The sequence below is a fragment of the Pipra filicauda genome, unplaced genomic scaffold (assembly GCF_003945595.2).
Source record: "Pipra filicauda isolate LSUMZ 115617 unplaced genomic scaffold, ASM394559v2 scaffold45_size4122338_pilon, whole genome shotgun sequence".
Taxonomy (NCBI): Eukaryota; Metazoa; Chordata; class Aves; order Passeriformes; family Pipridae; genus Pipra; species Pipra filicauda.
In genome coordinates this window covers 625,295-651,983 of record NW_024104598.1, presented here as the reverse complement: position 1 = coordinate 651,983, position 26,689 = coordinate 625,295, and the positions used below count along the sequence as shown (strand labels likewise).

The window sequence follows — 26,689 nt, the reverse complement described above, 5'->3', positions numbered from 1 at the left end:
GGTAGGCCCTGTGCATTAAAATTTGTCATTAATCCCCATACAGTTAACTCAGAGGACAAAAATTACAATATAGTACCCAGCTGGTATGGAAAAAACAGTAAAAACTACCTGAAATTTAACCAGACTTTCATAAGTTTTAATAGAAACTGCTTCAGTTTCTCATCACCCGATTAATTCATAATTTAACAAACTATAAAACCTGACATTACTTGAAATGTTATTTTTCTAAGTAATTTAATATTTTTAACTAGCTTCAAGCCACAGCCAGTTAACATTATTCATCTGGTCTATACAAGTGTCACTTATTAACAGATTACACAATATTCTAAATATAATTAGTAAGGAATTTCTTAAAGAGAAACTCCATATGAAGCACATTTACCTAAAGCAACACCTTCATTCATCAAATTCGAACCAACACTACAGTCCCCCACACCTTCATCAGCTGCTCTAGGCAGGCAGCTTTAATATTTCAATGGGGAACTCTTTAATAAAGTTTTTTTTACCACTTTTGTTATTTTTCATATGCTGACTGTAAGCTTTTGAGGTCAGTTCAAGGAGTCTTACAGAGCAGCAGCTCAGATGGCAAACAGAACAAGCACAACTACTCATAAAAATTATTCAAAAAAAGACAAATGTATGAAAAACAAACTCAAAGAAACAAGAAAAAGTAGAAATTGCAAATTTAAGCAATTTCACTAACGATACAAATTATATGACTACAGAAATGAGTCATGGTGGTGTGCTATCCATTCAGCCTGAAGCTCAGCAGACACACACATACATATAGATAAAAATATGATTATTGTACTGTAAATAAAGCAATTCACCTTCTCTCTCCTCCTCAATCTGAGCCATCCTCAAGGCCATGGCAGATTTCTCTTCTCTGACTTGATCCCGGGACTCCTCTGACTCTGGGACACTTTCCTGCCATTCCAAGAGCTGACTCTGCAATTCATCCACACTACCTGATTCACTGGCCTAACGAGAGAAATTGTGCATTAGAATATATTTACCAAACCCCATTGCAAATGTGAATAATACTTTAAGCTGATAAGCCATTACAGTTCACCACTTTGCATAAAAGAAATCTATGAAAGTGATAATTGCTATCATTGATTATGTGAAAAACAAGCCCCACCACTTCATATAGTATCAAAAATATTTTGCCTACAAAAATAACAGCCACACTTTGATGACTCGTGTTAAACATAACTAAATAAATAGCAAACTGCTTGGAAAAATGTAATTTAAGGTACGTGGCAAAGGAGGTAGAAATTACATCTTTTTAAGTAATTCAAAAGCTGTCATCTTGTTATCCAATTGAACAGTTACTGACACTGACAATTCCATCTATCACGAAATTAATTCTCAGCTCCAAAATCCAGCTGACACTTTTCAAAGTCCAATTAGCACCATTAATCAGTAACTCATACAAATCAATTTGCAAGTTAACCTGGGAAGCTGCTCTCTTTGTAACTTGATCGAGATCAGCCTGCAGCTTCCTTTGCTGCTCTTCATAGACCTCCAGCTTTTTCAGCAGTTCTTCTACAAAAACATAATAAATTTGGTTCATTAGGACACATAATTAAATGGAAGATGAATAAAAATTTAAAAGAAATATTCAAAATGAAAGTTCAGAGCAAATGCAATATTAATAACAGAGCTCTACTTTAAACTACCTGGGGTTTTAAGCAAAAATTCCCTCTCAAATCCTTACAAAAGGAAAGATAATTCTTAATTTACTAGCAACTCACTGCTCTCAAAAGTTTATTGTATACATGCTCATAAATATTCCAGGTATTTTTGGTCTCATTTTTCCTCCTAAGATGCCTCTTCCTGAAAAGTTTACACCTATTCTGCCTAAGCCTGAATGCAACAAGAATTATGCACAGGTAGATTTAGGGAAGGCAAAGCTGAGCTGAAACTCTGACTTAAAACACTGTCTGCTATTGTTAAAAACTGCATGAAGTTACTTCAGAATCTGTTTTTGAAAAAAAAAATACACTTGGAAACTGAAAATTCATTTTTCTCTTTACTTTGATTCAACTGAAAAAAGGAAAAGAAGATTTTCTTTTACCATTGTGAGTTCTGATTTCATACAACGATTGCAGTTTTGACTGCAGTTCTTTATTTTCGACTTCTAATTCTGAGACACGATTGTTTAAGGCAGATACATCACTATTCTTTGAGGAAAACTAAAAGAAAAAATAGTCACAGGTTTTCAAATGCAGCAAAAGCACAGCGAAGTCAATGCAACCTTTTTTTTATTTTTTAGGAATATTTAAAGTGCAATAAAGTAGCTCGTCTCTAACAAACTTACTCTTGAATGCTGGTAATATCAGTTTGTACTATTTTTGTTTAAACTTCATCTTGTATCGACATTTTTTGTCCATTCCATTTTTATACATTTATTCATATATTCTTCAAGTAAATTATTTTAATATTCTATTTATCCCATATTTTACTTTTCTTCAATCAAATCTCTAAGCACAGCAGTTTAAGACAGACATGGGGTATTAAAGAAAGTTACACATACATTTTTTAGTTCATCCTCCAGCTGTTTGATTCTTGATTTAGACCAGGCCTTCATCTTCAGAAACTTTGCTTCAGATTTGCTGGCCTCTTCTGTTTTTAATTTCACTTGTACTAAAAAACAAGAAGTAAAAATTATTTAAAATTATTTAAAACTATTTAAAACTATTTAAAACAGCAGAAAGATTAACTATGTTAATTCCTTTAGCAATTGGAAGTTATACACTTAGAGAAGAAAAAGGCATTTACAGAAAAATATAACAATTAAGAAACGTAGTGAGAAATTTATAGTTCATGTGATTGTCTTGATGATCCTCTAATCCTCATTATTACAGCACTTGATCATAGATACTTTACTTGGTGTGGCAATAATATTCCACTAAATTTAATGTAGTTCTGCTTGCAACAGGTACAAAATTGGCCTAAAATACACAACAGTCTGAGGCAAAGAAACCCTTTCCATTCGACAACTGTTTAAAAAGGATACCTTCCAAATCTTCCATCTTCTCTTTGGTTATAGATTCCAGATCTTTAGCTTCTTTGGAGTTACTCTGTCCACTCCCACTCAGTTCTGCCACTTGTTTCTGAAGCTGAAACAGGGCCTGATCCTTCTCTTGCAGCTCAGTTTCATGTTTCTCTTGAATTTCATGCAGTTCAGCATTATATTTCTCCTTAACTTTTGTCATTTCAAGCTCATGTTTCTCCATCATGTCTTTTAATTGGGCTCTCATTACATGTTTCTCAGCATCCAGTTTAGATTGGAGGTTTTCTTTTTCAGACAGGAGACGTTTCAGGTTTTCATTAATCTCCTGTTAAAAATAAACACAACACACAAAAACATTTACATTTAAATGCAAAGTATTTTTGCTATCACTGTCAAATATTATACTGGTATTCCTACATACATTACAATCAAAAATTAGGGCTACTGTTGGTAACTTGGCTCTACTACAAAAGCTTCTCAGCTCTAACTTTCAAAAAACTTCATCTAAATGGCATCACTATTTAAGTGCACCACATGCAACCTCTCCCATAGGTGAAAATGAAATAAAAAAGAATGTTTGGTTCTATGAAATACTGAAGAAAAAGGAAAAAGGCTGAAGTGCTGGACCTGGCACTCCAGACAGGCCATAATGTGCCTGTTTTAGCTGAGAGACCACAACATCTTCTTTCTACACTGCTGAACTGAAGCAGCATCGCTCAGAGGTTAAAAGGAGAGATCATGGCAGGTGCTTAAACACAAAGAACCTTGATTAGGTATTGCTTTTGCAACACAGCAAAAGGAAAGGCACAAAACTAGCAAAACACCCTCTTTGGCAGGAACAAAAAGCCTCAGTTTTGGGGCTCACTGCAGCCGCTAACTAGAGAAACTGAAAACTTCTGACAGCAAAGTCTTCCCTACGTGGCAGGTTCCCAAAATTATCAAGACAAAGTAAGAGTGAGAGCTGACAGTCTTATACTTTATGGACTTTAACTCTCCTTTAAGGTAATTTCCCAACTGGAATTAATATTTGTCTCAATAACTACAGTTGCATTACTAGCAAATAGTCAAAGCCTCCCAGAGAACTGCCTAAACTAATCTCCATGTAAAACCAGACAGCTTTTTGAGGTTGTAAATGACCTGATGAATTTAGTTGTGCATTTATGCCATTTCTTACTTTCAGTTGCTGGTCTTTGTCATCCAGTTCCTTTTGCAAGACATCTATCACCTGTGTCCTTCCAAGCATGACCTCCTCCTTTTCATGGAGCTTTTGTTTCAAGGCCTTTAGGAGCTAGAAAAAAATAATTAAATTAAATAATCAAGTAATCTATAAAGCAGTTAAAACTTTCAGAAGAGAATGAATAAGATTGATTTTTATTTTTCCAGCCAGACATATGAACTGTGTCACAGTTCAGTAATTCCATGATTCCAAATTCAAGCTACTGAGTTTCCAAAGCAACAAACCTGTTCTAGGTCAGCACTTGCATCAGATTTAGCAGCTAATCTAAAGAGCTCCTGCTCATGCTTTTCTCTTTGTGCTTCCAGCTCCTTTTGTTTCTCCTGGATGATTTTTTGAAGCACACGTACCTAAAACCACAAAGAAAGTAAATATGAAACCAGACCACAAAGGTGTAAGCAAACTTTTAAAAGTAAATGTTTATAAGTTCTTTTTGTAAGTAAAAGTACACTGCATTGTCTAACTAAAGGCACTGCAAGATAATGGATTCCATTTAAGCCTAAATATTACTTCCAGTTAACAGTAAATACGCTAAATAGTCAAATATCACGTTCATTTCTAGCAACTTTCTATCAATTAAGCCCAAACGGCAACTTTGAAACTCAGCTGTCTGCTCCTCAAAAATCTGTTTTCTACTTCCAAGGTGTTTTTCAGTCCTCTTATCATTTTTATAAGAACTGGATCTAACTTTTGGCATCTTGCTAATGACATTTTGAATAAATTCACCCATGTCCTACCCAAATTTGTATCTGAGTGACATCTGCTCCCCAAAATGGCTTTTACAGCCTCAGCTGTCTGTCTTCTCCTCTCTCTCCTGGATCCAAACTAATTCCCTGCGTGCTGCTGAACAGGTGTGGTCTGCTCAGGATCAAAGGTAACATTTTTGTTACAGATTAAATAAACTCAGACATCCAGTGATGTGGGAAACACTGAGATGAGTAATTTCATATGTGGTAGAACTCAAATGCTGAGAAAACACACACATCACATTAAAATCTGAGCTTTAACTTCCAAAGGAGGTAAAAGAGCCTGGTAACATCAAGGAGTGGGTAACATGCTCCCTAGCTCCACTTTTTTTTTTTTTATTTTTAAGTATTATTTAACAATTTCATCTGAACACTATATAGATCACTAATCAAAAATTATCTAGAATGAAAAATATCATTTCCTAAACACTACAGCCAAGACAGAATTTCTCTCACAAAAAATGATCAATATTTTTACAATATGTTTACTTACATTTTTCATATGTGAGGCTTCTTTTCCTTGGAAAAACTCTCTCTCTGTGCTTTGAATATTTTTAAGGCTCTCAATCTGTTCCTGGAACAAGCTACATTTTTCTTCACTGTCTACAACCTTCTTGGTAAGGTTCTGAACTAGAATCTCCATGCTTTGCAGTGATGACTCTTTAGCTGCTAGCTGATTCTTTAAATTGCAAACCAGAAGACAATTAGCAGAATAGACACCAAAAAAAAAAAAAAAAAGATACAGCACTCATGAAGCCCTTCCCTCAGTTAGAGCAACATTAAACTCAAAACTGAGGTTGGGTTTTAATTGGAATTAAATTTCTCAGCATATTCTGAAGTTGCTACTAATTGGTGTAAGCGGTAATGACAACAGAACAAAGATAAATGAAACTGTAAGTAAATATAAATGAAAATAATCAGTGAAGAATTTTTATTCCCACGAATTAATTGCAGAGGATTTGTGCTTCAGAGAGGCATCAGAATTCACCGATTCCTTGAAACCTCTACGGAGAGTTTATATCTGAGGTGCAGATATACCTTCAATTCTTCACTGGGCAGGGGTATTTCACTGGCAGCCCCACAGGCCATCTGTAAATCCATGATATAAGCATCCCTTTCAGCCAATCTCTTCTCCTTCTCTGCCAGCGTGGAATCCATCTCAGCCCCACGGCAGCGCTGGGCCTCCAGCTCAACACTCTGCAAGTGAAAAACACAGCACTGCTTGAGATCTCTGCCTCCATCCACAGCACAGGTGATTGCTTTGCATTTATTTCCTTACTGCCTGTATTAGGGTACTCAAAAAATTACAGTCAGATGTATAACTGGTTCAATTTTAAGTATAATCTTTACTTACTGAACCTTTTTCTCTGTGACGCTCACATTCCTGCCACCTTCCCGAGAGAACAGTCATGTCCACAGAACACATGTAATCAGCCCTTGCCTACATTTCTTCCTGCTGTGACTCATTTTTGCAACAAGAAAAACTGAAGCAAGCCAGCATTTTTGTTCAAAATACATGATTTAAATACCCACAAAGTTCATCTTTCTGTATCCTATTCCATTCATTCAGGATTCACTGCTCACTGAAGGCAAAATGAGAGAATTCCACTGCGTTTGTTCAGGGAAGTTGTAGCATATAAACTCCTCAACAGAAAACTCTCAAAATATGTGTTTAGTAGCATAGAATTAACTACATATTTAAATAAATATATTTAAACATAATCCTATACACAAATGTGGAAAGCCACACACTTGGTATCATGCAAAATGCTACCTTTTTTTGTAACTCCTCATTTTTCTGGGTGATCTGGGATTCCAGTTCTTCAATTCTCCTTCTCAGCACTAATATTTTCCCACGATTTGCTGCAGCATTTTCCTGGTCACCATCTTTTGATGCCTGAAAAAAAACCAGGGAGGTTTGTATTCCATTAATAGGGAAAACATGGCTGCTTTCCATTAACAGGTAACACCTGGCTTCTTTACCTCTACCTACTCAAATAATATTAGTGAGAAAAAGTGGGCTTTACTCATGGTTTGTGTTTCAGTTCTCTTATATATTCCACATTCCATGTAGAAGCTGGACAAACCAGGCATAGAATTTGTATTAAGCTCGTAAAAGTCTCTGTATTTAAATTATTAATGATAATTATTGATGACTAATTTCCATAGGTGTAACTGCTGGGTTATAAACACTATTATTATGTTATCGAGAGCAATTGCTAAGCATGTTTTATTAGCAAAATAGATCAGAATCATAAATAATGGCACTGCACGTTTCTGAGGACAATTAGGGACTGCAACAAGCTGTTGTTGTTCCCTTTCAGCACTGCTTTAAAAAACAAATGCCCTAAAAATACCAAAGCCTCACTAAAGTTATTTTAGAAGCTGTATGAAGTCCAAATATGCTATTTTGAAGAAGTAAAAGTCTACTTGCACAACTGTGTTACTACAAACAGATCTCTGTTAACAGTAAAACACCTGTCACTTAAATGAAACATTCCAACACTTAATTTAAATTTTGCCACCAAGGACAGTTTTCCATTTCCTAAGGAATAAGTTAGGTTTTCATTTCTTCTCAAAATGTTTCCTTCCTGATTCACATGTGTTAAAACTTTGAGCTGATAATAAGATGAAGATCAGTAAGAATTTTTTTTTTACTAAAACAATTTGAAAGGAATGTACCATTTTCTAAATGTCTGTAGAAAAATAAAACTATTAAATAGCAACATAGATGAATTGACAGCACCCTGATCCTAATGTGAACTTTGGTTCCACATGGAGTCCAGCATGGCAAACTGCCCACAGGAATTATATATGGTTTAAAATGTGAGAACACTCACCTTTTTTGGTTCTGCTTTTGCCTCTAAGCCTCCTGCTACTGCTAACTGCTTCTTAAGCTCTTCCAACTGGGAGGTTAATGATGCAACCTTGGCTTTGTTCTGCAGCTTCAGCTTGGAAAGTTTGGCATCAGCAGATTCCTTCTCCTCCTACAAACATCAAAGTCATGAAGGACTAAATTAGCTCCATGGACAACTGCTTCCTTCAGTGCTTCCATTAAAAAAAAAAAAAAAAAAAAGGAGAGGGAGAAATCTGAAGCGATAAAGAAAAAAAAATCTCTCCCCTGATGAGACATTGCAATGTCTCATTTTCATTATTTAAGTTTTCTTTCTATTATTTAAACTTTCAGCACATGGTTTATTATTAGTGTACAGAAGAGCATTATGATACAAATTTTCATTTTTTTTCATCGCTGTACAGGTTCTGGACTTGATTTTTTAAAAAGAAGAATTATTTTTTTATGCAAAAAGGAAGACAAAATACTATACTTTCTATAATAATATTGATTCATAATATTTTATAATACTATACAAGTTCATTTCATTTTGTTTAGAGAGATTACTTAATTCACAGTGGAATTTTAAAAAATTCAATATTTTAACACTTGGCTGTTCACAACCACAGAAGGTATTCTATAAAAAGTGGAAAAATAAGTCTTGTAGGAACAGACCAACCTTATGAGTGTTTAAAAAAACAGAGAAAAGAATAACAACCCCCAAAAAAACCTTTAGGATATTAGATATAAATTCTTCCTAGTTCAATCCTGGAACAAAACACATGCTGGGAAAAAGCAGCAATGTCCAGAAACCATAACAGCTCCCTGTGACCATGCTCCTCGAGCTACTGTAACAGATTTTATCTATAAAAACATTATAAACAGGACTGAAGGGGTCTTTTAAATAATCTTTTTGACAGAACACACACTCAGTACCTTTAACTGAAGGTCTTTATTCTGCAGCTCAGCATCCTTCTCCCTGACAAGCTCCTTTAGCTGTGCCACCAGCTGCTCAGTGCTTGTCAGCTGTTCAGTCAAATCCATCACAGACATGTTTCCTGCATCCTGGGAGCCTGCAGCCTGCAGGGATTAATTGTGCTTGGATCAAACAAAATTCTGCAGACAACCTCAAAAAGCCTGCAGCTGGTGTCTTGAGTTTGGGGTTTTTTTTAAATTCAGCAAATCTTATTAAATATTAAAACTTACATTTACTATATATCCCTACAACAGGCCATTTTTAGCAAGTTTGATCCTCACATAGAACTGTAAATCTTGAAAACTGCTTTAGGAATATTAGTTTGAATTACAACAAAATCATCAAAGCATTCCAGGTATCTAAAACTGAACTTCCTCATTCATTGTATTTGTGTTGTGACAACCAACAGTGTTGGGAGATAAAATAAATATCAATAAAATATTGATACTGAACATACTCTACACAGAAATACACTTGGGCTAAAGCTTATATAATTCCTACAGATGTTTCCTCAAGGCAAGATAAGCAGAGGGAAGAGGAATACAGCAGCTGGGTTATGCATGAGAGATTAAACACCAAGTAGATAAGAAACAAGAACACAACCTGACTTTTAGAGTCCTAGAACTGTCATGGCAAAGCTAGTCAAACAACTCTTTTATAACAGAGCAAATACATATGATTAGTATAAGAAAAGTTAAATTAAATTCTTAAGATATTAACAGTAATTCAGCACTTACTACTGTTTTGGATGGAGAATCATCTCCACTACCCCATTTCCACATAGCTCCACGATGGCTTTGAAAACAGAAATGAAATAAGAGCACAGTAAGTAACAGAGACTCTCAGAGAGCTGTAATTAATTCAGACTTCTCCCTATGTACTTCATTGTGAAATGCTTGAAACTCATTTGTTCACTCTGACAGCACCTCTGATCTCCACCATGTTACCAGTTGTTGAGAAATAATGACATCATGTATGAAATATGTGTAATATGCCTTTTCTAAAAACTGCTGGGCAGTAGAACGTCACTACTACCAAAAATAATCCATAAAAAGTCTTCATCATTCAGCACAGCTGCTTCTCCAACATATAAATAGAAGATACAAACCACATATAGTCTGCTAATATTTAACCTGACCTTAAACACTGCCTGTCACTGCAGGAAAATAGTGTGGATTTCTAAGAAATCATACAGAAAGCTACAAACCACTAAAGAACCAACTGCTTTAATGGTTGTGACTGCTGCACATCTGAAAAACACAACTAGCACCGCACCTGCTCAGTAATTCTCCCTCTCACACAGCAACACCCAGAGGAAAATCATGTGTCCTTTGTCATCTGTACTGGAGACTTTTGAAATAGGCATTCCCAGGCCAACCCTGAATTTGGAGAGCAATTTATAATCAACATTAGCACATGTCTTATCTTTAAAAGAATGCAGACTTGATAGCAGAGGCTGCATTTAAAGCTGTTTAGCACTTCCAAGCTAAACTCAGGAATCACAGGTTGCAATCTATGGCCCACATCACCTCCAAGGCCAAACTGGATTCTCCAGGGATCTTTCCTAACATTAAAACCATGGGCTTGGGGATGGGAATTACAGAACCTGTAAGTAAAAAACTCCTCTCACAACTACTCCAGAGCTGTAACATCAAACCTGTTCTCAGTGAAAAGCTCATTTCCACACACATAAAAGGGTTACCCGGGTACAAAGAGGACACAGTGACTCACTAGATGTAACATGGTGGTGCATTTGTATTTCATTTATGAATTTTTTAGCTCATTTCCAGCCCTGACTGATGCAATCATTTTGTTTGCTTCACCTGCCAGCATTCCTACCCGAACACCTTAAAAACGCAGCAGAAAGGAGCAGTTATTTACACCAGTGACACTGAATTTTGACAAGTTTTCCAGATCATGCTGGGAAATAAAACTGACCAAGCTTTCCTTACCCAACAACAATGTATTTTTCCTGTTTTTCTGGGGTACAGACAAGAAGTTAAAGCTCCTGGACCACTCAACTTGATCCCTTCTCCTTGAAGGACATCTAAACTCAATTCAGGTAAGTTTTTGATCCCCATTTCCCTTCCTCTGGTAGACTGTGCCTAGGACACTCTCAGGCACCAGGCATAAGAGAAACAGGGAGTCCAAATTTTCTGTGGCTCTCCTCTCTGAAGGTTTCGATGACAGATATTTGCTTTTCTTCAAGTTCAAGCTGCTCGCTCTCACTGTCAAGGTTTCACATTACTGCCAGCCCTTCATCCTGCTCATCTTACATGCCCTGCTGCATGTAAGATGCATTCCCTGCATCCACCACACACTCCTGGCCATCGATCTCCTTACTGAAGAACAGCAGGATAATCTTATCTTCCACAAATTCCATGAGATACAACAGATGCCACTTAATTTTACGAAACAAGTTTCTCCTGATGCTGAAAGTACAAGTGAGTTTTCAGCTCTTATCACAACAGGACGTTACCAAAAAAGAAAAGTCCCAGTGGCAGCTTTGCCTTCATATTCATTCAATACCAGCTGCAGCCAAATCCAACTAAAGAAAACCTAACAAGGTATTATGCACCTGGGCACTTTCCAGCCACCTTCCTCCCCTCAGTCAGATACCACAGGGCCCAGCACAAGGGGCACATACAGATTTGGGCAGCAGCTCATTGTGCAGCACTCACACAAGTCCCACAGCTCAGGGTGACCAACTACATGGCAAAACACTGAACATTAATCTTACAAATCCCTCTCCGGGTGACTACCCAGGCAGAGGAACAGTCTTCTGACTCTCACAGAACTCCTGGTGTTTGTCTAGCTTTTCACACATCTATTCCAAAATCATATTGATAAAAAAATGCCTTCGAAGAGCACTTATTTGAGTTCTCACCATCAAGCTGTTAAGGAAGGACCTTTCCCCCTTCTCTTGCAGAAATAGACTGTGGAAGAAATCACTGAGGGAGAACTCTGCCCCTCTCAGTACCAAGGAATATAAGGGCAGTTCCCTTCCTCCTTCTCTTCTACAAGCAGAAAAACAGAGCGTGTAAAATCCCAGCTAAGTCTTTTATTATTTTAAATCCATTTCCTGGAAAAACTCTCTGCTGTGAACACGCCCACTGAAAGCAAACCATTTTAATAGAATTATTTTCTCCTCGTATCTGCACACTTTTGGTTTAACCCTTGTCTGGATGTTGGTTCTTCTGCTGAACAAGACAAATTTGTTTTCAAAAGAACTGTGTCATGTATGAACTAAGAGCTCCTGGCCAAAACCTGGGCAAAATCTTGAGCAAAATCTACATGAACATATGACATATAGGCAAGAAGTACAAACTGGAGCTGTGTTAACCAAACCACACACACTCTGTAAAAATATACTAATATATTTATGTAGCTGTTACAAGCACTATATCCTGATCACACTGACCACATTTAAAGAATAATAGTATATAACAGTATAAATATATATATAAAATATATACTATTTAGCATATATAATATATACTATACAGTATATATAAAATATATACTATTTTATAATAGTATAAATTATTATTCATAATAATTTAATAATAATATGCATTAGTATTTATATTGATTCAATAATATATACATTTTTATTTATAGATTAAATATTTTATAAAGATAAAAAATAAATAAAAATAACAATAAATAATAAAACCGATAAATAACAAAAATAACAATTTTAAGAGTAGTTCGGTGATACATATTATTTATATTAATTTCTATAATAAATACGTATTATTTCATATAGACATATAATAAAAATAACATACAATCGAAGCACTATTTTCTAAGGGCAGACCACAGCAGCGGAGGTGCATGGGAGGCAGACAGAAACAGAACGAGCTATTTCCATCACTCCCATCATTCCCATCCCGGCTCCAGCAGCACATGGGATTGGGGGTCCACGACCCCCGAGCACTTCAACACCCCACCCCACCCCCCCCCCGCGCCTTTCCCCGAGGGATTCCACCCACACCGGCCGAGGCTCAGCCGGGCAGGGATTTATCCCACGCCCGGACTCACCTGCGGGGCGGCGGAGGGGCGGCCGAGCCCCTCGAGCGCCCCGAGCCCGCCCAGCCCCCGGTGCGGCCCCGCCGCCGCCTCTGCGGCCCCGCAGCCTCCGCCGCGCCCCGCCGGGAGCGGCACCGCCACCGCCCGCGCCGCCGCGCCCCCTGGCGGCCCGGAGGACTGCCCGCCTCCCACACGGCTTTTGGGGATTTTTACCGTATTTATGTCGCGTTATTCCTAAACTTCCTTCTCGTGAAAATAACAGGGACCCTCCGTACGAGTTCCACACGTCTCCTACACATTGCTGTGTATTATATGTTGTGTCGCTCCTCCACCCACCGGGCCTGTGCTGCCCTCAGGTGGTCACGCGTCGCTTTGTGAAAAACGCGATGAGATTTAACACCTGTCACCGAACAAATTGTATCCCTTTAAAAAGGAACCTGTGCAGCAGCAGGGGGATATTCTTGTTTAATGCAAGATGACAAGATCTGGGGGGCGTCCGTACGTTAGAAAAACAAATTGAAAGTTTAAGGCCTGATGTGCTTCATTTCTTTTAGACCTGGGAGAGGAATTTATTTATTTATTGTTGAGACCTGGACACCAAGAATGCAGTTCCCACGAAGACACACGTTACATGAACCAGAGATGCCCTATCTGGGAAAAAGATAATAAAAAGATAACAGGAAGACTGGTAATAAAAAGACTGAAAATGTGGACTAACTAGCATGAGAAGCAAGAAACCGATAACTGATAGAAGATAGAATACTAATGAACAAAGAGAACTATGTGACTTGTAAGCCATTGAACTAATTCCTGTGTTTGCTGAAATGTGTAAATAATTAAAAGGTTTGATAAGCGATGTACATGTTTTGTGGAGTGATCCCCGTGTACCTCAACACTGAATAAAGTAATGTCAACTTTCCATATTCCATCTAAATGTGTCTTTTATACCAAACAGTAAGTATTCCTTTGTGAAGTGAGCTAACACTGCATGATTTGTAACAGAGAAGTTAATTGGAATCTGACTGTAATAAGGGTTAGGAACCTGAAACTTCCCCATTTTCTAAGTGCCTCTGTCTCAAGCAGGTTCAGCTGTAATTATTTTAGCAAGGTAGAGAAATCAGCTCCATCAGAAGCAAAACATTACAAGTTATGAAGAACAAAAATGTAACCCAAGGAAAAATAAAAAATGACCCTCCGAGACAATTAAAAAATGAGATCAAGGTAATTCAGGGCAACAACATTGATTAAGGGACTGAAGCATCTCTTATGAGGAAAGGCTGAGGGAGTTGGGGCTGTCCAGCTTCAAGAGATGACTGAGAGGGGACCTCATCAATGTGTATAAACATCATTAGGGAAAAGTGAATGACTCTGAAAAAAATTCCTGAAGAGAGACCCAGTTTCATTCAGTTGTGGTCTCAAAGTACCTCTTAGTAAAGGTATAGGTGCACAGCATCCCAAAAATTCACAACTGGCCTGTGCTGAACAATGCCAAAGTCTCCAGTAAAATTCCACCACCTCATTACATTGCAGTGTATAATGTGAATTTTATATATATACATATATATAAAAAATAAAGTTAAAACTTTCATACTAGAAAAACTGGTTGCTATATAGTTAGGAGAGCAATTTTCATAACAATAGTTTTATTGATCTAGCTTTCAGGGAGAGGAATGGATTGAAAATCCTTTTTCTAAGCAGAAAAAAAGAAAACCACCTCCATCTTTCTATGGTGTAGAACATACAAGTACAAAAGCTGTACATCATATCTGACAGCAGCAGCTTTTGTATTTTGTCTTCCGCAATCTTTTAGATAGTCATTTTAGCTGTGTGCAAACTGCAGCTTTCCAGCAGTATCTGGCACTGAATTATGGGCTACAGCCCTAGCATTCCCCAGACAAGCATCACTTCATCCTATAGACCACAGACAGAGAATAAACCTTAATTTACAGGAGCCTACAACATTAACATGACTGGGAGCAGGAAGGAAGAAACCCATCAGACTTGACAAGAAATTAGATTTCAAGATGTGTTTGTCATTTTAATAATTTTAATCTTTCCTAGTGCAACGCTGCAGACTCTTATCTTCATTTTTTTGGGATGCAACCTAAATGATTATACTGAGCTGTGCATGTTCTCACCAAACCTGGACCACTTAGTGGCATGTCAGCTGATGATGGATGTGTGAAATTCTCTGGAAGACATTGGCATCTCTGGAAATAGGAGTCTGAGCATGGAATGAACTCCAGCACTGCAGGCTTGGACACAGAGCCCTTCCTGGAGAATCACCTGGAGAATAAGGATTGTGTGGGATATAAATGGGGGAATAAACACCTTGTTGCACTGCTGGGCTAGTGAGTGATTCAAAAATATTGTGCATTTTAATGAAACCCAGAGGAAACTTGGATCCTTAAAACAATGGAAAGTTTTAAGCCAATATTCTCATTATTGCACTGTGCTCCTCACGCACCTAGCAGAGCACAAGGCAGACAGTCATGTTTGCACTATTTCCTGCTCCAATTAATTTCGTTCACAGCAGCCTCCCAGACAAATTCCAAAGTCAATCTGACCACAACATCCATCTATTCAACCTGTAACCTTTGTAATTTTATCCCCATCCTGCAGTACCTCCATAGCACCATCTTTTTCCAAAGTTGCCCCAAAGCAGCATCTCCGAATAGCTGAAATAGGAGAAAATGGGAGTGCACATGCTTCACTCTCATCTTTAGCCATCAAAATGGTGTACGTGGCTGGTTTCAATTGTATTAAGCATCAAGCCAACCCTGTGCAGTGAGGAATTAAATTGTTATTCCTGAACAACAGTAGTGTGCCATGAATAACTCAGAACAGGGCTGGGATCTGGATTTGGAAGCATCTAAATCAATGCAAGACTCCTAAACACTTAAATAGAACCAACATTGCATAACATGCAGAGATTTTGTTAATCAGGAGGGAAACTTTGCTCCAAATACTTTTTTTTTTTTTTGATTCATTCCATTTACAAGAAAGAAACCAAAAGCATTTTTAAGGCAGGCCCTTTTCTGGGCTCCAGGACAGTTTTTCCTATGCAGTAAGTTGTCATACTGTAATGATCAACACAGAATATAAACCCATAAAGATAATATCATCTGCGGGTCTTGATTTTATCCCAGTATATAAATTATTCTTGGGAAGATGGGAGTAGAAATTACAAGGTCCTTCTTTCAGGGATCCCACAGACAAATGCAGAATGGTGTTAGCAGTGCCCTAATTAGTGCAGTATTAACATTGTGTCGAGTCAAAAAGTGCTTATTTCTGCCTGAACAGGACATAGGGATCTTGCAGACAATGCTCTCTTGGATGTTTAGGCACAGCCAAACTCCCTTGCTCTAATGCCAACCCTGGAACTGACTGTATTTAGCAGAGAGATCCAAGCCCCTCAGAGACACATTAAACTCTCTTCCAGCTGGAAGAACACCATTGTTATTAAATGCATTTAATATTTATATAACAGCAGTATCCAGATGCCTCAGTTAGTGCAACAGTGAGTTACTTAATGTGCAGTTCTCTACTGGAACTATTTTATTATCTTAGCAGTTCCTCTCCCTTTTTACAAAATAAAGCTGCTCACTGGTCAGCCTCCTCTTTCCTCTCATTCCAAATAGCAGTGGGAGGAAATTGCTTGCTCTGCCTGTCTGCTCTCTCCCACGCATCTGCTCCTTTCCACAGTATCCTGCATCCTGAAATAACATGGAGACATCCCACCTCATCTTTGATAAGGGTTGGTAAAACCAGAGTAGGACTTCACACAGGATGAAGCCAAATTCCTATCAACCCAGTATATCAGCCCCACATTCCTACCAGTACCATGAAAATTCCAAGCTCTCCATGCCCAAGTTCAAGTCAAAGACAGCTGGTTACCACTATGCAGAAGGCAGAAAGCAGGATGAGGGCTTGAGAGAGGAATTAATGGTAAAGACAGGTCACAAGAATGAATTTCTGCTGCTGCTACCCCTTCCATTTGTTACCTCCTTCTTCTTATTCCTGTGTAACCTGTGACCCAAAAAAAACAGGGACTACTGGTTATGACAGCAATGAATATCGAGAAGTAGATGCAGGGATCATCTAATCATCTTCTGATTATTAGATTTGATGATTAGAGGGCCATTAGTATATAAATTATGTGTATTGGCATAAAAAGCACACTCAGAGGTAAATGGCTAAGGCTGAGGTTTGAATTATGCCTCTAATTCAGAGCAGAGCAAACCATTTAGATAATTACAAAATGAAACCAGAACAACCCAGACAATAGTGGCAAGTTCCCCAGCACTCACTGCAGAGGGCAAGAGACACCTTTGCACAGTGATACAGAAGGTCATCCTGAACTTCTCTTGCATTATCCTGTGTCTTAAATACCTGGCAGCTGCACTTCCCACTGAGGGTGGCCTAAAGTTAGGAGTCCCTGGGGTTCAAGCTCCATTTTGTGAGACCCACCCCAAAGACTGGGAATAACTCCAAGCACCAGCAGGTGCTGGGAGCTAACCAGTTGGCAGAAGAGGACTTGGGGGTCCTGCTGCTCTTCCACTAGACTGTCTTACCATAACTAAATGGAATTTTAGATCAAATTCCAGTATTTCATCTAAGATTTTAATGGCTCTGGTCACCCGTCTTTGAGGACTGGCCATGAAATCTGGACGTGACACAGCAGCAGTGGCGGAAGAGCCAAAATTCAAGGAGCAGTCACTGTTCCACAGTCTGCAGGAGAGCTCATCAGGCAGCCCATTGCAGGCTCAGAAAATGCAAACCTAACAGGAATTAAACAATGTTGCTGTTCATCTTAACAAAAAAAGTGGCCTTCTACTGCTCAAAACTGCTTCTAGAAGAGGAAGGAAGGAGAAATATTATCAATTAGACACAAAAAGTGTTCAAGGCTATAAATAAAATATTAAAAATGATTGTTTGAACTCAGACAAAATACAGAGCTACTGTTTGCACTAATTAAAAAAGCAGAATATTTTATATATGCAGACCATACAGCAATAAAACAAGCTAAAAAGTGCCACCATCAAGAGAGGTGTTGACTATACAGCAGAGAAAAAATGCTGCAACCAAGATGATTTAAGCATAAGGAACTATCAGCTTGTCCAACAAAAGACACCAATCTGCTACAAACCTTCCCCCCTTTACACTGAGTCAGTGCTTTAATACTTTTTCACCTAAAACGAGCCTGAGTTTGGTCACTGTGCAGAAATTACTATCTTCTAGTGTCTGTTTTTGTTAATCAGGTGGGAAATAAGAAGAAGGAAGGAGAGAAGTCTACCTGCAACTTGCTGAGAGTCTCTGGATGGGAAGTCTGGATGCACCTCGCGTGGAAATGACTGGAGTTGTATCCAGCTGTAAATACCAGGCTGATAAATCACCACACGCTCACTCCACATATTCTTTTTTGACATTTTTATTAATCAAAGACAGGATGACTTCCATATTTGGAGTGATAGGACAGATCCCAGGACACTCTCACAGCTATGATAAGCTTAACCAAAAGACACGTCGCAGAGCACACCGTGGATATGGAGCAACGCCCTCGTCCTGCCTGGGTGAACTGGCATCACTGGCACCCTGCAGAGGGTCCTCAAGAAGAGGATATTCCATTGGCAGTGGACCACAACTCTGGGAGGGACATATCAACAGCTCCAGAAGAGAAAACGGAGAATTTGGCATCATACCTGACCAAGAGGGTCCCCAGGTACCAGAGATGTATCAAAGGCCACCACGGACTATTCCAGCTCCAGACCTCTCACACATCCAAACTGAGCAGCTTCTATTCATGCTATATAAACACACTTATACTGTGCATTGGCATTTATAGAGTTGCATAAAAGTCAAAAAAATAAAGTTCTGCAAGGTTTTAATACTCTTAGGTGGAAGCTTGAAAGGTTAAGTTTACATGTCACTGTTGTCACCAAAACCCAACTAGGTGGGAAAGTAAACTAGATGTGCCATTTCAATTCTTTAGCATTTTATAATCAATTTTCAGTATACCAATAAATACTCAGTGCAAAGCACATGCTCAGTTAAAATCCTAGGCATGGATATCACATGAGGAAAATAAAAAAAGAAGCCAGCACATGTTGTCTACATGCTCACAGAAATATATATAAGAAAAAAAAAAAGGGAAAAGTGTTCTTCACTTACAGCATTATTTTGGTTTTGGCTTAAGAAATGTAGATGCTTTCTCTCAAAATAACAGTACTTGACAAGGTTATATCATTGGCTTGTTTAAAAAAAAAAGTTACAGTGATGGAAACAAAGAGTCTACATTACTTTAAACTGAATATTTCCATCCTCAGAAGCCTGCAGCAAGGTCATACTTATGAGCCAACACTTCTTGTGGTGAGCGCAAATCCAAAGAAAAACAAACCAAACCCCACAGAAATGCCACCCAATAATTACAGTTTATGGGATAGTAAAAATATGATGGTTTCCAGCAGAAAAACTGTAGTGTTTCTTCTCTTTCACACCACCCACTGGAGTTTGCCCCAATTCTCCACATAATAACACTACTTCCTAATAAGTTCTCTTCCCTATGAATATGGGGATAGATCAAAACACCTCAGTAACTGGTAACAGCACACATCTCCTTCCCGTGAGTAGAGACAGTGATTTAACAGATAAAACCTCAGGAAACAGAATTTAGAATGGAAAGGTAATGTTTCTGCCCACAGATAGGAACTGAAAATGTGAGAAGTACAATATAGAAAAGAGTTAATGGTTTTGTGTAATTTTAGCTTGGAAGTACAGCATAGGAATCAGGATTATTACAGGAGCATCCATAACATGGCCATTACAGAGGCAACACTGAAGGCTGCTTTGTTAACCCCAGTAATGGCCCCCTCATTGCACAGGTCGTGTTGGCAGCAGAAGAATTCAAAATTATCCAGCTGGAAGAATTCGGCAATTTCATTCATTTTGCACTGGGAAAACTTCCAGCAGGAGAAAGTTCTCAATTTACCTACAAAAAAAAATAAATTAAACAGATTGAGAGCATATTGACAGCAATACCATTGTTGGTACAAAGAGAAAAGCACTGCCTGGTGTTGGAAGCACAAAACACTGGAGAAAATGCAAAGCTCAATATGTGACATGGTGTAAACACAGCAACTGGATGGAGGTCTGGTGGTCTGTGTTGCCATGGCATCAGGGATGAATGTGGAGTGAGGTGGAAGCTCTGCAGCCTCACACCTGATACCCACAAATGTTTTGTTCACCTCCTACCAAGAAATAACCCTTACCACGTGCCCACAAAGGCAGGGAAGGTTTGACCACACTCCCACCCACAGCACTTTGCACAACAGTGGTTAATAAGGTGTAAAATGCACAGAAAATAACTGGGGGATGAGACATGAAATTGCAGGGACTGGTGGGTGGGTTTGTCCCCCTCACCCTCCGCAGAAGGGACCCCTTTTGCTAAGTCTTGCACCCTCAGCTATGCTGAGTGGGGATCTGGGATATTAAGCTTGTGATTGCAATGGTGTTGTTAGCGCTCCATGGAGCTACTCCACAGTTCCTGCATTTATCACCAGCAATCCAAGAGAAATGCAGATGTTGGATTCAATAAATTGTGCTTTTAAATCCCCCCAGGGATGGTGACTCCACCACCACCCTGGGCAGCCTGTGGCAGGGCTCGACAGCCCTTTCAGGGAAGAATATGCAGGAGATAGAGCTTGAAGAGCACATAAGGGTGGTGAAACATTGGCAGAGGTTGTCCAGAGGGGTGGTGGACGCTCCTTCCCTGGAAACATTGAAGGTCAGCTTGGACAGAGCTTTGAGCAACCTGCTCTAGTTGAGAATGTCCCTGCTCAGTGCAGGGGGGTGGGACCAGATGATCTTTGAATGTCCCTTCCAACCCAAACCATTCTGCGAGTCTGTGAGGATTCCTTCACCCTCAGGAAAAGTGAATTTATTTTAGTAGTGACAATTCATAAACAACAGAGTCTTCATCTTTAGGTGTATTTTGTGGGCTGCACATTCTTTATCTGTTCTTAAAGCACAACAAATTCAGGGCAAAGAGTTTGTATTTTAAAGTCAGTGCCGTCTCCTATTTTTTTCCAGCTCCTTTGGGTGGGTTTTTGTTTGTTTCTTTGTTTGTTTGTTTCTTAAATCTAGATATACAGACATCTGTATATATGCTTATACAACTATAAATCAACTGCCTAAATCATCATTACATTATCAGTTGTTTCGATATAAGCATGACCTTCAAAAGGATTTGCAACCTTCTTTTGAGTGAGGCTTAAAAATGCATACTAAGGCCAGATTAGAGATGCACAGGTGATGAAAACTGATACAAGTTGTGTTTATTTTAGGTCTGTGGGACACCATACATACCAAATTTCATCTGCAAGCAAGTATCTTCATTCGTTAAGCAAGTGCTGTTGGACCTGCACAAGGAAGGGCTGTTCTCGCAGTGGTAACATCTTAGGGTAGAACCTAAGAAAACAAGGGTTTATCTTTACTGAATAATCAAGCACTGAGACAGCAGCAGCATTAAAAATGAAAAAAAAATAATAATCACTGTCTGCATCTAACTGTCACAAAACAAATGCCTGGTTATTAAACTCAAGCTAAAATTATTAAACTCAAGACTTCAGCTAAAATCGAGCTTATGTCAGTTGTACAAATCAAAACTGGCAATTCTGAAAGGCAGATTTTGAAGCATGTACTCATGTCATTTTTAAAAGCACCATTATATGCCTGCAGAACAAGGTATTAAATTTTTGCTTCTTTTATCTGCTCTTAAAAGACTGCCTTTTCCAGGCAGGAAAGGACAGGCAATGACACTTTCAGCACAATTTTATTCTATCCCTATTTTATTTCATCTCTCTCTCTCATAAACAAACTGGTTTCCAAATCACCCAGTCTTCCAGCAGCAAACCACCACAGTCTGTTGCTGTTTTAAGCAGCATCACATCCTGATTCTCTCTTCTGACCCAAGACAATCAGAAACTAAGAGAGAAACTAAGCCCTGTTTCAAAGGTCACTGTCATTCCCCAAAGTGGTATGAAATAATCCAGGCTATTTTTCCTTCTCTGGCATTTTGCCATGACTTTCTCAGCCCCTGTCACAACATTACATAGGAAGGTCCCTCCCTTCTACTCACCAAAACTACAAAAAGCAACCAGAACAATGAAGGCGGTTAACAGGATGAAGTTCATCTTGGTCATGCTTCCTCCCTAGTTTGAAGGCATAAAGAGATGTTACATGTTAATTATATTTAAAAGCCACATGGAACTAGCAAAATCCCCAGTGAGGAATCCAGACTTCGAGACTTCAGTATGGAACTGGAAGCATTGGCCAGGAGAAATAGGAAGAGACAAGAGAGAAAAATAACTTCACTTTCCAAGAGAGGATTTTTATTCTGAGAACGGGATTTTTATTCTGAGAATTGATATTTGAGCCCTGACAGGCTCAGATGGGTCTCATTTCTCCTTTCTGATTACACCATTCAACAGGTCTCCCTATTCCTCACAGCTACAAATGCACCTAACAACAACAAAAAAAAGGCCATTTATGTCTCAAATGCTTTTTCTTTCACAGCAATTCCCCAATAACCCTGGAGGCAGACTGCGCTCCTTTCTTCTCTCTCATGGTGTTGCAAGATGTTTGGCTGTTCTAAAGGAGCTTTTGCCTGTCCTCTCCCAAAATTTCTCCCTCTCCCTGAGGGACTGACATATTCAATAACCCACCGAGTGCCTGCAGCGATGGCTCAGGTCTCCATGACTGCTGCAATCCATGAGCAGCAGGGAGATGGGAAGGGCAGGATTTCGTTTGAACACAGGCAGCTCCAAAGCAGGAGTTATTAGACAGATTTCTGCACAGAGTCTGAACTGCAATCAGAGCTCCCACTAAAAAATCTCTGCTATTGCAGAGCAGGATATTCAGAGAAGGCATCAAGCAGGCACAGAGGGGACAGGGGGGACCATACTTGTGCTAGGAGGGCGTGATTTTATATTTGTCTTCAAAGCCCAAGAGGGACTGAAAGTCCCAGAATATTAAAGGTATTCAGAAAACAAGTTTTACACATGATAAAATCATCACATCACTGCTCTTGACCCTGTTAATTCTGCTTGAAGCTATTTCTATATGCAGCCATAACCATGCTAGGTTGGAGTTTTTTTCTCCCAGAAGACTGAAAAGATGGTTTTATAGCAAAACAATATTTAAATGCTTCTCAACCCTTTTTAATTTTCCTACTGACAAAAAAAAAATCCCATCCAACAACAACAAAAAACCTGTGTCTAACAAAATAAAAAATGCAACAAAAAAAAAAAGGGCTACTACCTTTTTTTTCCTGTCTGTATGACCCGCAGCAGAGCAGAAAAACTAAGAAAAACATAACCATAATGTGCAAGATGAGTTGATTTTTCTGGGGTAAACAACTTTGCAAAAGAAGCCCTTCAAGGCCACAGGCTCATCCCACAGTGACGTGAATCTGCAGAAGGGCTGTTGGTCTGGTGGTTACAGCAAGAGCCATTCTGGACAGCAAACAGAACCTCCCTGGGAATCTCTCCATCTTCCAGGAGTCCTCAGTCACCCAATGTGTCAGCACGGGAAAACAGTCTCGCCTTTTAGCAAAACCAAGTCATGACCAGAATAAATATAAGGCAAATGAATAAAAATCATCAGGGCCAGTAGTAATTCAACCAGTCTGTTTTTGTGAAATGAGTAATTGTTTCTGTACTCCAGAATGACAGGGAGGAAAACTTTAGCTTAAAAACAGGAACACTTTAGCTTAAAAAAATAAAATAATATATAGAGACAGCAATTCACATCACGGCTTAAAAGAAATAAAGCCAAAAACATTTCCTAGACTGAATTTTCTAAATTGCTTTTTTAACCCAAGCATCCAACCCACTTCAATGACAAGAAACAACAACTGCAATGAAAGGCTCAGTGCGTCGTTGTGAAACAGAATTTCTCTGCAGTCCCACCTGGGAGAGGGCAGGCGGACAAACCTGCTGCTACTGCCACCATAAATCACAATTTACGACAGAAAGGGGCAAGAAAAAGGGAACAGCACCACGAGCCCCAATCCCTGCAGGGACCAGGGATCAGGACCACAAACCCCATTCCTGCAGGATGTCCAGGGGACAAGGACCACAAGCCCCATCCTTGCGGGGATCAGAGAAGGGGAACAGGGCCACGAGTCTCATCCCTGCAAGGGACCAGGGAAAAGAGGAACAGTACCAGGAGCCCCATTCCCATCTTGGTGGGGACCAGAGAATGGGAGCCCCACAAGCCCCATTTCTGCAGGGACCAGAGAACAGGACCATGAACCCTATCCCCGTGGGGACCAGAGAATGGGAGAACAGGACCACAAATCCCATCCCTGCGGGGACCAGGGAACAGGACCAACAAGCCTCATCCCTGTGGAGACCAGGGAGCAGAACCAAAAACCCCATCCCTGGAGACCAGGGAGCAGAACCAAAAACCCCATCCCTGTAGGACCAAGGAACAGGATCACAAACTCCATCTCTGCGGGAACCAGGAAAACGGCACCATGAGCCCCGTCCCTGCGGAAACCAGGAAACATCACAACAAAGCCCCATTCCTGCGGGGACCAGGGAACAGCACCACGAGCCCCACGCCTGCGGGGAGCAGCGGGCTGCGCAGTTGCCCAGGTCACTCGTTCCCGTGCCCAGACCCCCCGCAGGTGCCCCCGGCTCCCTTCCCTGGCTCTCCGGGGCCGCTCGAGGGGTGCCCGCAGCGCCCCGGCCCCGCGTTAGCGCAGTGCGGTGCGGCCGCTCCGCCGCCGTGACTCAGGACAGCCCCGGGCACGGGCAAAACACCACCGCCCTAAAAACGGCGTAAACACACATTGCCAAGCCAAACCTCCGCCGTTCCCGGGAAAAGCCTTCCCTCCCCCCCACACTCCTCTCCCCACACCGCCGCTGCCCGCCGGGCCCCGCTGCCGCTCACCTTCCCCGGCCCCTGCTGCCGCCCGGTGTGAGCGGAGCGGGGGCTGCGGCGCTGCCCGGCCCGCCTGTGCCGCCCCCGGGGCGGGGCGGGGCGGAGCGCCGGGTTCCCGGCGACGGGGCGCCGAGGGCGGGAGAAGCGATCCCAAGGGAGCGGGAACGGGCGGTAGCTGCGCAGTCGCTGCTTCCACAGGCCGAGAAGGGTTTTTGGGAACGCGGCTACCGCCCTCACGCGCGTTCTTCCCGAAGCCTGTCATGCGTCGCCACTCGCGGTCAAGCCCTAGAATGGTTTGGAAGGGACCTTAAGGGTCATCTCTTTCCAACTCCGACACCTTCCACTAGTCCAGGTTGCTCCAAGACCTGTCCAACCTGTCCTGGAATATTTCCAAGGAATGGGGCAGCCACAGCTTCTCTGGGCAACCTGTGCCAGGGCCTCACCACCCTCTCAGCCAAGAATTTCTCCCCAGTATTCAGTCTAAACCCACCCTGTGGCAATGGGAACCCATTCCTTGTTGTCCTATCACTCAAAGCCTTTGCCCAAAGTCCCTCTCCAGCTCCCTGGGAGCCCCTTTAGGCACTGGGAGGTGCTCTAAGGTCTCCGCAGGGCCTTATGGTGGGAATTAATAGATTAGGGAAAACAAGACTTTTAGGAACACTCAAAGGAACAAACCAGGAATGGAAAGTGGCAGTTTCCTCTAGAGGCAGCTGAATATAGAGCTAAACATTCACAACCTAGAAAAACAGTGAAGAAGAGCAACAGAAATGTAGTTGGGGACACCAAAAGTGGCTTTTTGTTACACTGACTTATATCAGTGCTATTTAGAAAAAAAAAAGTTGAGTGCCGACTTGAGTACAATATTAAACACATGTAACTACCAGTTGTATTTCAAAAGGAATCTTGGATTTATTTTTGTTACCACACCAAAACTGCCAATTTATTTGCTAAACCTAAAGCAAACCTCAAATCACTCAAAAGTTATGTTAGATTCTATTGATGGGGTAAAATGATTATCGGTCACCTGAGATTACAATCTTATAAATGTCTAAAAGATTTTACCTCTGTTTAAGCCATAAATAAAAGCAAAATTATATAAGGGTAAAATACTTGTGGGTTATTGGGTGCAATTTATTAAGTGAGAATCCACCCAATTAATACTTGATAGGAAAAAATCCCTTATAAATTCAGTTAAATGAGGAACTGGGAACAAGGAACTTCAGCCAAAGCTGAACATTTACCTGTTTTTCCTTCCCAAAATCTGTCACCAGTCCCTCCAACAGAGCACACATTTATCTGTATCATCACAGATAAATGGTATTTCCAACTCCAGCTGAATTTTTCATCTTACATTCTTTGCATAAACTCTGAGGGATTAAACAACGTCAGGAAAAACTAAAACTAGGCCTGGAATAACTTGCATAGCAACTTTTGGTTGAGTTTTTTTTTTCAACTGTCCAGCACAGCACTTGTTTTTCTCTCATGTGATGGAGTCGTAGCAAGGAAATCATGGCCAAAGGTCCTCTCCATTAAATCATTCAACCAGCAAAATCCCACAAAAATGCTGAAGGAATCTTACAGTTATAAAGAGACTGTCAGTGTAGGGCTCTTCCATGGACGGAAAAAGGATGAGATTAGTTTCATATTTGTGTTGGATGTGCCAGGGTTAACAGGGCTGGTTTTACCTTGCCAGGTGAAGTCCTAACCAAGCACCAGTATCAGAGTCAGATCTGAACCAGGTGGCAGAACTTCAGGCTGCACCTGCAGGATGGTGGCCGAAGGAAGTGAAAGACATTCCTGTGTTGAGGATCTTGGATTCCTGATTACAGATCTTGGATTACAGTGACCACAGGAAGAATTTGGCAGCTGGATGCACTGTGTGGTGGGTGTTACACCTGCCCAA

General features: G+C 40.2%; 2 protein-coding genes across 9 annotated transcripts in view; both read right to left on the bottom strand.

The window, feature by feature from the left end:
* The window catches only part of LOC113991979 (golgin subfamily B member 1-like), a 37,767-nt gene extending 24,696 nt beyond the window's left edge, over positions 1-13,071 (bottom strand). For 4 of the 8 annotated variants that reach the window (XM_027728798.2, XM_027728806.2, XM_027728801.2 and 1 more), the window contains exons 1-14: positions 12,853-12,895; positions 9,546-9,603; positions 8,769-8,912; positions 7,840-7,986; positions 6,774-6,896; positions 6,038-6,196; positions 5,493-5,678; positions 4,481-4,603; positions 4,194-4,307; positions 3,023-3,344; positions 2,540-2,649; positions 2,081-2,198; positions 1,457-1,548; positions 830-981 (exon numbers count right to left, since the gene is read on the bottom strand). In XM_027728798.2, coding sequence (XP_027584599.2) covers positions 830-981; positions 1,457-1,548; positions 2,081-2,198; positions 2,540-2,649; positions 3,023-3,344; positions 4,194-4,307; positions 4,481-4,603; positions 5,493-5,678; positions 6,038-6,196; positions 6,774-6,896; positions 7,840-7,986; positions 8,769-8,912; positions 9,546-9,590 — 1,835 coding nt within the window. In that variant the 5' untranslated portion in view covers positions 9,591-9,603; positions 12,853-12,895. Of the gene's footprint in view, positions 1-829; positions 982-1,456; positions 1,549-2,080; positions 2,199-2,539; positions 2,650-3,022; positions 3,345-4,193; positions 4,308-4,480; positions 4,604-5,492; positions 5,679-6,037; positions 6,197-6,773; positions 6,897-7,839; positions 7,987-8,768; positions 8,913-9,545; positions 9,604-12,852; positions 12,912-13,053 lie in introns of those variants that run through there. The other 4 variants (XM_027728800.2, XM_027728804.2, XM_039385977.1 and 1 more) reach the window with 3 other exon arrangements.
* A 5,184-nt stretch (positions 13,072-18,255) lies between these two features.
* Positions 18,256-24,886, bottom strand: CD59 (CD59 molecule (CD59 blood group)). The gene is made up of 4 exons (XM_027728741.2): positions 24,796-24,886; positions 21,977-22,049; positions 21,205-21,306; positions 18,256-19,828 (listed from the first exon to the last, which is right to left on the bottom strand). Exons 2-4 carry the CDS (start codon positions 22,038-22,040, stop codon positions 19,635-19,637), a joined length of 360 nt encoding a protein of 119 aa, XP_027584542.1. The 5' UTR covers positions 22,041-22,049; positions 24,796-24,886; the 3' UTR covers positions 18,256-19,634.
* Positions 24,887-26,689: the final 1,803 nt, after the last annotated feature.